This window comes from Solanum pennellii, chromosome 3, assembly GCF_001406875.1.
Source record: "Solanum pennellii chromosome 3, SPENNV200".
Taxonomy (NCBI): domain Eukaryota; kingdom Viridiplantae; phylum Streptophyta; class Magnoliopsida; order Solanales; family Solanaceae; genus Solanum; species Solanum pennellii.
Window position 1 is genome coordinate 63,092,517 of NC_028639.1, and position 12,452 is coordinate 63,104,968.

Below are 12,452 nucleotides of genomic sequence, written 5' to 3' on the forward strand. Positions count from 1 at the left end.
TAAATTTGGTGAGAATTATTAATTTCATGTCCTAATTATTTTTTTACAGCATTAAAATAATACTTCTTAATTTGACTTTCTTAACTTAAATAAGTTCTCGATTTTACAACATGAATGAATTACACTTCAAAATTTTCGTCAAATTTTTAGGAGTGAATTACATCTAGAAATTCCGCTAAACTTAGGTACACCGCTAACTAGCCTTTTTAAAAGCCCCAATGCTCTTATAAAAGTATGAAAACACTTGCTATGTCACATGCTAGATTATGAATATACTAATCTAGTTAGTCAAGTAGTTCAAAAATAAAATTAATAATTAACTCTAAATTCAAAATTATTTTTTGTACTTATTTACGCTTAATTTAATGTGTTTTTAATACTTCTCTCTTTCGATGGTGTAATACATGGTAAGGACTAAAATAGTCAGACCACATAAGTAAAAGGACCATTTTGATTATTTCTCCTTCTTCTCTCTCTAGAGCCGGCCAGTCTCGGTGTTCTACGCAATCTCTCTTCTCTTTCGCTTGCTTCAAAGTCTGAGGTTTTCTCTCTTCGTTGCTAATCCCTATATTTTCTTCTCTCAAGTAAGTTTGATCCTTCTTTTTTTTGTTTTTTAGCTTCATCAAATTTCTTCTCATTACTCAATTTCAATCCAATTTAGTTCAATCGCTTATTTATCAGTCGTTTGAATTTTGGTCCTATTTTTCAACATTATGTTACCTTTTCACTGATGTTAAGATCTGCATCTAAAAAGTTATTAATAATAATCGATGAAGAAAATTAGTTGATCACACTTAGTAGTTTTTTTTAATTTTTTGGGGAATTTTGAATTTTTTTTCTATATGCTCCTGTATATCTTGTTGGTTGTTAATGAAGCTGTAGAATTTTTTTATTTTTTTTATGACGGTAGTGTCTGGGCCAGCTTTATAGCAGCTCGACTAATTCCATGGGATACCTGCCACATGCCAGGTAACTCTGTCCGCCAGCCAAGGTTAGGACAGATGGAAGAATCTCTTATTGTTTTGACTGAGTTTTGAACCTGAGACCTTAGGTTTCTCACCACTTCGTTGAAGCTTTAGAATTACTCGTAATTATATCTGAGATATGGGTATTTGACTATTTGTATAAGTTGAGTTACTTTTAGATTTTAATGGGGTGTGTTGTTCTAAACATTGTTTGAAATTTGTTACATATCTGTAGCAGATCATTGCTGTTGTCATGTACGATTTAATGTGGCGTATGGTTGAGGGAATATAAGGTTGATTTTTGTTTGGGGTATATTAAATGGATTTTCAGAGTAATCCACAAGGTGAATATGGAAGGTTTGAACAGATACTTGCTCAATTTCTGCTGAAAACCTTGCATATTGTTATGGATTGTAGAGTTCCTTCTATACGCCCTTGTGGACGTAGTGGGGAAGTGAAAAAGAGTGACAAGTGGTTCAATTTGGTGTTGGGAGATCGGCCTGCTGTTCTGGATAATTTGAATTTTTGGCATAGGAATTTGATGGAACCAATGATAATAGACATAATAATTGTTCAAGAGAAACATAGTTCGTTGTCGGAGCATAGTTCAGGTATTGCAGGGGCATATACCGAAACCATTATAGAGAGGTGGGTTGTACAATATGAGTATATGAGGACAATGGTTCCTCAAATTGGTGATTCGTCTTATAAGAAAACATACAAGAAATCAATTATACTGCTCCGCGCCCTTTATTCAATGATGAGACTCCTTCCTGCATTCAAGGCCTTCAGGAAACTTTCATCAAGTCAGAGTTGCGACTTTGATATCATTTACAAAGTCTCTTCATTTAGTGCTCCATTCTCCAGGGTAGAGGAGGAGTTGATGAAGCACTATACTTTTACTCCAGTTGATGCCCAGCAGGGCCGTCTTTGTATATCTGTGACATATCGTGAAGATCTGTCGAACTTTAATCTGGAGACTGCTGCATCCTTTCCACCTGAGATCATTACAGATTATGTAGGCAGTCCACTTGCTGACCCGATGAGGTCATTTCCATCCTCCTCGTCTAATAAGGGTGGACACCCTACATCATTTCCGTCGAGAGGGACACATTCATCTTCTTCATCACCTTTCCAGCGCCCACACAGCTGGACAAGTGGTTTCCTCACGTCACCTTCTTTACCTCGGACACAGCCATATGTAGGATCTCCACCTCTGTACCGGCCACCGCATGAGCTTTCATCTTCACCCAGTGATGTACATGGACACAGGGTTTCACCTAACAATAGACTGCCCATTCACCACAAAGCAACGAGCTTTGATGAATACCAGCTTTCACCTCCATTTTCACCATCTCCATCTCCATCGCCACCAACATATCTTTCAGGTGCGAATCCTGGGCAGACTCGTTTGCGTTCTGGATCTGGCCCCGTCAGTATCCCTCATCCAATGATGGGTACAAGTTCCAGATACCTATCTCCTAATTTGTCTGATCCGAACAGACATTCTCTTCCTCCAATGTCTCCCAGAAGTATAAAGCATGATTCATCATCCCAAGAATCCCCTTCAGGTATCAGGTCATTCAGGAAAATGGATCCACTGAGGACTCTTGAATCGAATATCGGCACTACCAGTCCTGGACAAAAGGTGAGCAATTTTTAATCAGAAAAATGTGCTGTTATTCCATACTTTAGGCATGCTTGTGCACTTCCATGTTCATACTTTTATTACAAACATTGTACTTAGTTGATCCATTTTTTAACCTTCCCAACTTTTGTTTTAATTCTTCCTTTCCTATCTTTTTTTTTTTTTGAGAAGATAACATATTTGGGTGTTGATATATTGACTAGCCAAATCTGTGTAGTCATCCATTATAACAGAGAAGATTGTCAAAACAACAACTCCTATGTATTCTCAGAAGGAATCTAAAACATCAGAAATTGTTTCATGATCTTCTAAACATTCTCCTTTTAACCAAAATAAAAATTGACGAAAGACTTCATTTTATCTTCTCTATATGACCTACTTTATCTTCTAAGCATCTATGATTTCTTTCTTCCCAAATTGTCCACCATATGCAAGCCAGGACAACCCTCCATACCTTTTCTGTTCCCCCATTCTAGAACATCAACTATGTTCCTTGGTATTCTCCACATTATACCCCTTAGGTTGATGAATATCCTCTATAGTTGAACAGTCAGTTTACAGTGCAAAAGAGATGATTGATTGTTTCTGCATCCTCCCCACATTGGTAGCATCTAGAGCTTAACTGATAATCTCTCTTATTCTTCCTTTCCAGATTTCCAGAGATGCTAGAGATGATTCAGGACGGTTCTCTGGTTTGCTATCTTCAAGTGGTTCGCCACGTTTATTTTCTAGAAGTTCTAGCAGACTATCTTTTCAAGATGACTTGGATGTCTGTGATTTTTCCTGTCCTTTTATTGTTGATGATGTCGACACTTCCGATTCTCAAGCCAGGTAACTTTGCTACTCTTCTGTATTTTTGGAGAATTCTTCTTGGAAACTGTAACTCTTTGCATTACTGTTGCATGAAGATCCTCTTGCAGTCTTGTGCCCGTCTTTTAGTAAATTGGCTATCCTGGGCCAGTGTGTTGGCTTTGTAGCTGTTGTTTAACATGTTAGACATTGTTTAGAAATTGGCTGCTGGTGGCACATAAAGTTGAGCATTTGATTTACCTTAAGTGGGATTTCTTTTACATATTGGAGGGTTCACCTAGCTGTTTTATCTTATCTCAAGGGAGACATGTCAGTTGCAAAGTATCTTGAAGTTACTTTTTGCCTTCAATAGTTGATATGCAAAAAGATCTTTTAGGGAGAATTCAAGCAGTCTTTTCCTCTTTACTGTATGAAATGATTGATGAATAAGTTGCTAGAAAATCCAAGGTTAAGCTCTTCATTTGTTATTTAAATTAAGTTGATTCAAGTCCATCAAATTTTACCCTCCAAACCGTTGTAAGATGTACGGTTTAATAAGGCTACTATGAAATATTTACTCATGGGTGGGGCAGAGTTGTCCTCCCAAATATGTCCTACCAGCAGAACACCTACACAAAAAAGTAATAAATTAAGAGACCAATAGAACCAACTGATGCAATTTTAGCAGCCGGAGAGGAAATTTCATCACAATGAAGATCCAATGTTTGGTGTGTTCTTTGGCAACAGATCGAGCTTTAGGTAACCAACTTTCTATCTTGTCTCACATTGTTTATTCAGTGTTTTCACTAGTCACCACCAACATCCAATTATAGTTTTACCCTGAGATAATGGAGTTATCTCCTAGATTTAATTTAAAAAAGAGTTATTTTACGGTACCATTATCATGTAAAACAATCAGTTTCCTCAATCATAGCCTGACACCAACGAGGATGAGCCATTGCTTCTGCCATAAACTTAGGTAGTGGACAATGGATATATTTGTAGCACAATATAGTATGGATACCCTTCGGGGTGGCCCAGTGGTTTGGGCTTGGGACTTCCATGATGGAGGTTTGAAGTTCGAAACCCCTTGTCAGCGAAAGCAAGGGGTTTGCCTTCTGGGTCGAGCTCGTCGCACCGGGCTTGCCGAGTGCGGGTTACCTCTCATGTGTGGTTTGCGAGCTATCGCATAGGAGCGGGGTTTTTTACCTTGTGCACACCCAAAGGGTAGCGGCTGCGGGTTTGCCTTGTCATAAAAATAAAATGAAATTATGTAATATGGATGTGACAATTGGTGATAACTCCAAAAATTATACATAGGATGAGAGCTGTCAGTAGATTGAGTACTTCACTAGGAACAGTGGAAAGATTTGCCCTGGCTCAATAGCAAGATATGATGTTGAAACAGGTAATGAGTCACTGGAAGCAATCCTTTGACCTGTACTATTAGAAAAACAGCAACTAGGTTAGCAGATGAAGGATAGGAATTTTATTTTGTTTAGTGTAATTGGTGGAACTCCCAATCTTCTTAAGCGTGCCTTTTTTTTCCTGATTAGTGGCTTTTACAACATGTGATACTTTGATATTCATGATATTGAGATTCTCGAGTCTTTCCAGTCGGCTTAACAGACTTTATCTCGAGTCCTTAATTCTTCTTTACTCTACTAGGTTCTTCATCCTCCTTCGAATTGTTCACTATTTTCTATTTCTTTTTCTTGAACATATGTTCTTGTTACAAAGTCCAAGAGAGTCGGATTTGAGAGTGGGTTCTCAGCCAGGAAACTAAGAGCCTTCAAAACTCGTAAGATTTAAGAGTGTGAAAGGCCTATTATGAAACTAGCTTTATGTTGGTGTTTGGGTTGCTTTCATTGGTTTGAAGCTTCTAGTACTCTGTTTACACTAGATTACTTGAGATGGTGATTTGGGACAGAATCATATAAAATCATTCAGAAATGGGAGATCACCCAAAAATAATTACTTGTATGCCCCATTGACCTTCTGTACACAAACAAACATAAGCCACAATACTCGCCATTTATAAGAACTTATTCTTCATATCCATTGTGATACCACACTATTGAAGGCCACATATGAATCACATTTGTCATGATCACTTTGAGATACCCTTTTATGCTCTAAAGTTAGTGCACAGTCTGGCCCCTTCATTTCCAATGGAGCAAAGGAAGACTTGATATTTTTCCTTTAGAAGGTCACTTATTCGCTATCATAGATTCTATCTGGATCTTCAAGATCTCATGGATCCTAGGTTTGTGGGAATTGCTGCCTCTATGTCCACTAGAACAATTGGTCTCTATAGTGGCTTTGTTAGTCGATTTGGAGGATTATGGGGGATCATGAGAGTACTTTTTGGAGTTGAATATGCAGAAAACAGGAGGCAATTGAAGTTGAAATGAGTACACAGAGAAAATTTTCTGCATTAAAGTTGGTGAGTGAGTGGAGCGAAGGAGGGAGGGAAAAAATGGATCTTTTAGTAATTGCCAAAGACATCAGGCACAGAATTTGTCATAGTTTCTGTTTTTCTTCACTTGAGGAAGAAAGGGAGCACTGGATGGAGGAAATGAAAGTTCACTGAATTGGCAGGACTTGAGATCCATTTTGAATGAGATTGGCTTTTAAATAGATGTCATCTGTTTTACTATGTTGCTCAGATCCTTCAAAATCCTTGTTGCACTCATGTCGATCCGACACTATTTGGGTGTGAATGCTATTTGATTTCGTCAACCTAAATTGGGTGCTTTGATATCTATGACCAAAAACTGGAGGTTGATTGGGCATCTGGTTTAATTTTGGGCTTAGTACACACACACATATATATATGTAACAGCTTGCTACTATATGGGATAACTAATGAACAAAAATTTTGAAGTGAATACATAAATCAATCAACTAGCTTTAATTTATAACATCAATAATTGTTGAAAAATGTGCATGTATATGTCATAATATACTGTTATTTGTTGCTTCCTAACATCTGTACCCATACTCCTACCCGTATCCCTGCATCTTAAAATTTAAGTGATGGAAAATTCAAGGTCTAGATCCCCATCCTTTTCGGTACCCACACCTGTATCCGAGCAACATAGATGTTTTATATCCCTTGGGTTCTGATATTGAATTAAAATGAAACCTCTCAGAAACTGCCAAACAAACAGCAGGCACTGAGTTTAGCTTGTGTCTTAATTTCTTACGCGCCATTGGATTTTCAACTCAACTTTTATGTCATTGTTATGCAGTGAGATCCTTGATGGGAGAAAGGGTTCAGAAATCTCTTCTCAGGGATCTGCAACAGCCAGAAAATCCCAAGATGCAGCTGTAGGTGCCCTTGTTCACATGCTGAGAACTGCTCCTCCTTTGCGCCAAGATTCTAGCTGTTATACCTCGAATAGCATAAAGACTGAACTGGATGGAGAACTTAGCACTGCATCTGGATTTTTCATTAGTAGAAAGGCATCCGATGCGTTGGAGGAGCTCAAAACTTATAAAGATTTGAAAGATCTACTGTTGTCCAAGAGCGCAACCCGTTCAGTCAGTGAAGGGTGAATTTAAACCTGATGTATCCCACTTACAAAAGTTAGCTCAAAATGGATGATGGTAGTTGATAATTCTCCCTAATGTTAATGAACAGACTTTTCTATGGAGAATTCCATTGTTCCTGTAGTTGGAGGGCTAACAAATTCTGTACATAAGGTGATTTGAAAAATCACAAACATAGTTGAAACAGTTGCCTGAATGACACATTTATTTTATGAACATTGATGGTTGTGACTTGTGAACAAAAAAAGAAAAAAAAAACATAACTTTGGGTGTTATTTGTTTGTTAATCATAAATCCACGTGAATAAAAGCTGTGAGTTTAAAGACAATTGTTTATTTTCTGGATTTTATAATTATATTTGTACTAGTAAATTTATTTAGATAAATTAGCTAACAAATTATTTAAAGAGAATTATTACTTACTAAATAAATTCAATTAATACAAATCAATATAATATTTGGAATATGAGTTGTTTAACATTTATTAATTAAAAATATATCACCACATGACGTTTGTGATTTTAATTGAATATATTATTTATCATTTGTCTTGTTATATGAGAATGCTAATAAAAAGCACTTATGGTTTATAAAATATGCTCCATGTCTTTAAACAACATATACCAAATCGGTTTTGTCGTGATGAATTTTATATGTCCTGTCTGTGAATATACTCTCAAAAAAATACAAAAAATTATATGTTGAATGGGTTGACGTATCACCCAACTTAAGGAAATAACAAAAAAAATGATATATATTTTAAATGGAATGTCAGAAAATGTATTCTTTTAATAGAATTCTCTATTCCATGGACAATGAAGTGGACAATAGAAGTCCAAATGACTGAAGAAGGATTCTCTTGCTTAAGGAGAAAATTTCATACAAAATGTTGGAGTAAATTACTTTCGAAAGATGTTGAAGGAAGGTCTATGGACAGGAGATTTTAGACTCCATTAAGAGTAACTTACAATTTTTATGTGTAAATTTAGATGTTTTCTGCAATTTTACAGTTTACCGTCTTTTTGGTTTTAAAAGTAAGTATGCTGATTTATCTTTTTTAAATTGAAAATTGACATTTTGTGAGTATCAATTATCAAGATGATAATTATTTATCCTCAAATAATTCAAGTGAAAAAATAGCAAATTAAACATGGACAAGAAAATTGTTCCTACCTAGTTAAAAAGCCATAAAAACATTTATTATCCGATAATAATTGAAGAGTATAACTGGAAAGAAGCTTTTTATAGAAATTTAATCCAATTACAAAATAATAAGGTGAGAAACAATGAACAACTACTTGATTAAAATAAACTCCGCATTACTAATCTCTGCACTTTAATCCCTACATTATTAATTTATATGTTATTAATCTCCGGACTATTAATCTTTGTATTTGTATTGCTTTTTTAATCCCACTCCAGCCATAAAGTGTTATGTCCAAACACATGAGAAAACCATTTTGCATGTACAAACTAGTATTCCTCCGTATTCTATAAGATCTTGATATTGATATATCTGATGTATTCATCCTTTTGTTCTTTTATGCTCTTGTTATATCGATTGTAGACTACTAATTTCCGCATTTTATTCAATAATGAAACATAAAGTACTATGTTCAATAAAATGTTCCAGGGAAAGCCATTATATATACCAACTAATATTCTTCTACATATTCTGTAAGACCTTGTACATATATATCTGACGTATCTATCCTTTTGTCCTCTTGTTATATCTTCACAACGCGAATACTTTATTAATTGCGGGCCACAAGTTCCCGTTTTTTCTCTAATAACGATCATCCAGTGTTATAAATCACTTTTATCCCAAATACAAAATCATGGACTATTTCTGAAAAATCCTCAAAGTTCTTTTTTTTTTTGAAAAAAAAAATAATCAATTTTTTGCCAGAAATTGTCCATTTTCTGCTGCTATTAACACAACTTGAGGAATTCATCAGTACTATGATATAATATATTGAAGACTATTAGTATTAGTTTATTCACATACAATGCTAAATTTTTTTTTTTTTCATGAACTAAAAATAGCAAAAGTTTAGTACATGAGTCACTTTTTGTAACATGAAACTTCATTCTCAAGTACATATATACACATTATTTAAATCATTTTCTTAAGTGCAAATACCAAGCTTATGAATTTTATACATATATACGACATTATAATAATTAAGTATTTATTTAAGTGATAAACCAAATAAAAATTACTATGCATGTATTAATTAACTGTAGAACTCATGTCATATATTCATAGAATTGGTATTATTTACAGAATAACTTTTTTATTAGAGCCCAGTAAAAGTTTATCTTTTGAAGCTTTTGCACAGATTGGCCTCCTATTTTGGGGTGGTTTTAACTTTTAACCTTTAAGTAAATTAGCGTTTAAAGTTTGCTCGTTTGACTCATTTAATGAAAAATTGTGGATGAAAACATCTTATCAATGGCCTAATTTCATTAGGCATAAATTCAGAGAACTTTTGCCTTACACAACATAACTTCTATAAAAATTTAAGTCATAATACAACTTAAGTTGTATAGTATTTATATAACCTAATTTCGTTAGTAATAAGTTTGGAGAACTTTACTGGGATTTTGAGAATACGCCTTAACGATCAATAGTTAACGATGGTTCTGATGGATGGCTTTTGCTAGAATAAGAAATAAACAATAGTAAATGATTCGGAGAAGGGTAGTGACATTAATCCACAAGAAGCTCAACATTGTGCGCGTAAGTTTTATAGGAACTAAGTTATGCATTTTATGACATAACTCAAAAGTTTAGAAATCGAAGTTTTGATTCAATTGACATAAGAAATAAGTTATGTCTTTTACGCTTAACTTGTAAGTTCTGAATTGAATTTTTGTCTCTATCGGCATAAATTTTCTAGAAATTAAGCGACATTACTCGTAATTATGCCTTTAAGACATAACTTTTGTTATGTCCAGATATGAAAACATAAACTGAAAATTCTATAAATGAAGACATTTTGTGTAACTTGGAGGAAAAAAAAAATAAAGATGAGGATAATCTATTTTCTTTGTTTTATTTTAATTTTCCTTCTAATTTTTGGAGTAAGTTAGATCTTAAATGCCAATGAAATAAAAAAAAACACTTGAAAATAAGGTATTTACAATTTTTAAATTGCAACTTTAATTTCACGTAGGTACAATTAATTAATTCTAACAACAATAAAATTAAAACAAGTAGCAATCTATAGTATTCCTATGGGGCCATGCATGTTTAATACGGATAGACAAAGTCTTCTCTAATAAAATAAAAAAGAATCATATATCGTGGACTTTTAAATTTTAAAATATTATCAATAATATTTTAGTTGTAAATTTAAAACTCTACCATAATAATTAAATAATAACTATTATTATTATTATTATTTAATTACAAGAACTGAAAATATCTATTTAGGCATTTATAGCAAGTCTCCATGCGCAGCTGGCATGGGATAATAATGTTCATTAAAAACGGTTTGGAATATGGGGTATTATTTGCAACTTGCAACAATCTAATTTATTGTTGTTTCAACATCGAATAAATCCTATTACTTGTTGAAAATATTTTTAAAATTGTGATTCCAATTGGATAGTTATATTCTTCCCCTTTATATATATCGATTGGTTAAAAATATTACGTTTATCAAAATCAGACGTCTCTTTGTGAAAAATAAAAAGGCGTACTATAATTTCCAGGCTGGATGTGGGATGAGATTTATAAGATGAGACAAGAAGACAAAAATTTTCATATAGCAAATATTGCCAATGAATTAAAACAATATGTCCATGTGAAGATGAACTTCATTCCCAAAATATATTCTTCATGTCTCACTTTTAAAGATATAAAGATGTAACTTTGAAGGACCACTCCCAACAAAAAAAAAATAAAATATATATATATATATGACATTGTAATTACATCTAGGATTACTATTAAAAAACATGGAATCAGCTATGAAATATGTCGATAATCTCCAAATACTTTTATAGCTAAGTAAATTTTCTTAATACTTCATTGCTAATTTACAGTTAAATAAGATTAATATGAGATTTTTGTTGTTTAGTTATAAAATTTTATCCGTAGTTAATTTTTTATTTTCGGATAGTGAAATTCTATTTTACCCTAACTAGATACACATATATAATAATACTAAATCTGACTTATAAAAGCTGATTTGGGAGAAGGATAAGTATTAAGTAATATTATGTACCTAACAGATATAGACATAATATTTTAGCTATTATTATTATTATTATTATTATTATGTGATTTTGTTTAATTAGTTGTACCAAAAAAGACGTATCTGATAAGTTTAATTGTTGATCAACATTGAGGACGATGTTGTCAACTGGCCTAACAAAAGGGACAATATGTACGCCAGTAATAGTAAACTTGATAACGAAATATGGGTAGGGTGGTTCAAAATTAAATTAAAATTAATAATTATGATAAAAAAAGGGTATTGGTTCATTAGTAATGAATAGTTTAGCGGTCTTGATTTTTTTCTGTTATTGGATTATTGATTTTTAATAGACTAATAACTCGATAGAAAATTAAATATTACATTTATACCATTTGTATAAAATATTTGACTTAAAATTTGGTTTCCTACTTTTATTTGTGGTTGTCTTAAACTCTTGGTTATTGTACAATGTAAAAGTGTTTATTTTTTAGCAATAGGTATCTTGTAAACTCATTTGCATGATTCATTTGGTATGTCACCTTGTTTTTCTTAGTGATTTTCAATGATTTTTTTGTCAAATCTTACCGATAATGATCAATAACCGATGAATCATTATCTTAAAGGTTCTATAACAATTTAGCATCTTCACAAATCGATAACCAATAAATTGAATCGATAAAATTCAAAATCGAACCGAACCGATCGATACACAATCCGGGTGGTGCGAATTTGTAACGTATTTGATCAAACTTTATAAATTCGTTTATTTTTTCAAATGTTATAAATTAAATTATCATTTATTATTTATCAATTTTATGAATAATTTGAGTAAATACACATATAAGTTACTCGTTCCGTCATCCCTAATGACAATTAATATTGATAACAGTGTATAACTTAAGGTAGAATTGCAATATTATCTAGATGTGCAACTTTAATTAATTCAACTATCAATATAATTAAAACAAGTAGCAACCTATAGCAGTCTTATAGGACCATGATTAATATAGATACACGAAGTTCATCACTTTTTGGCATCTAAAATTAATAAATAATTAGTACTACTATTTATTTAAAATTTCAAGTTTTTCTTTACCCATGTATTAGTCTTCACCTTTTTTTCGAAATTTCATTACTAATAATTATCATGAGTTTGAAAACTCCAAATAATTATTTTTGCAATTTTTACTCTAAATCATTTGCAAAATTTAAAAATAATTTCAATTTCTAAATATCATTTTCAACTTGAAAATAAATGTTTTTTTTAGAAAACTAAAACATCCATTAA

General features: G+C 32.8%; 1 protein-coding gene across 2 annotated transcripts; it reads left to right on the plus strand.

Annotated features, from left to right (window-relative positions):
• Positions 1-428: 428 nt before the first annotated feature.
• LOC107015430 (autophagy-related protein 13a) lies at positions 429-7,285 on the plus strand. 2 transcript variants are annotated; one of them, XM_015215694.2, is made up of 4 exons: positions 429-584; positions 1,204-2,613; positions 3,266-3,444; positions 6,657-7,285. In XM_015215694.2, the coding sequence occupies exons 2-4, from the start codon at positions 1,285-1,287 to the stop codon at positions 6,961-6,963; spliced, it is 1,815 nt and encodes a 604-aa protein (XP_015071180.1). In that variant the 5' UTR covers positions 429-584; positions 1,204-1,284; the 3' UTR covers positions 6,964-7,285. The 2 variants fall into 2 exon arrangements, with proteins under 2 accessions (XP_015071180.1, XP_015071179.1); XM_015215693.2 differs by having other exon boundaries at positions 430-584; positions 1,201-2,613.
• Positions 7,286-12,452: the final 5,167 nt, after the last annotated feature.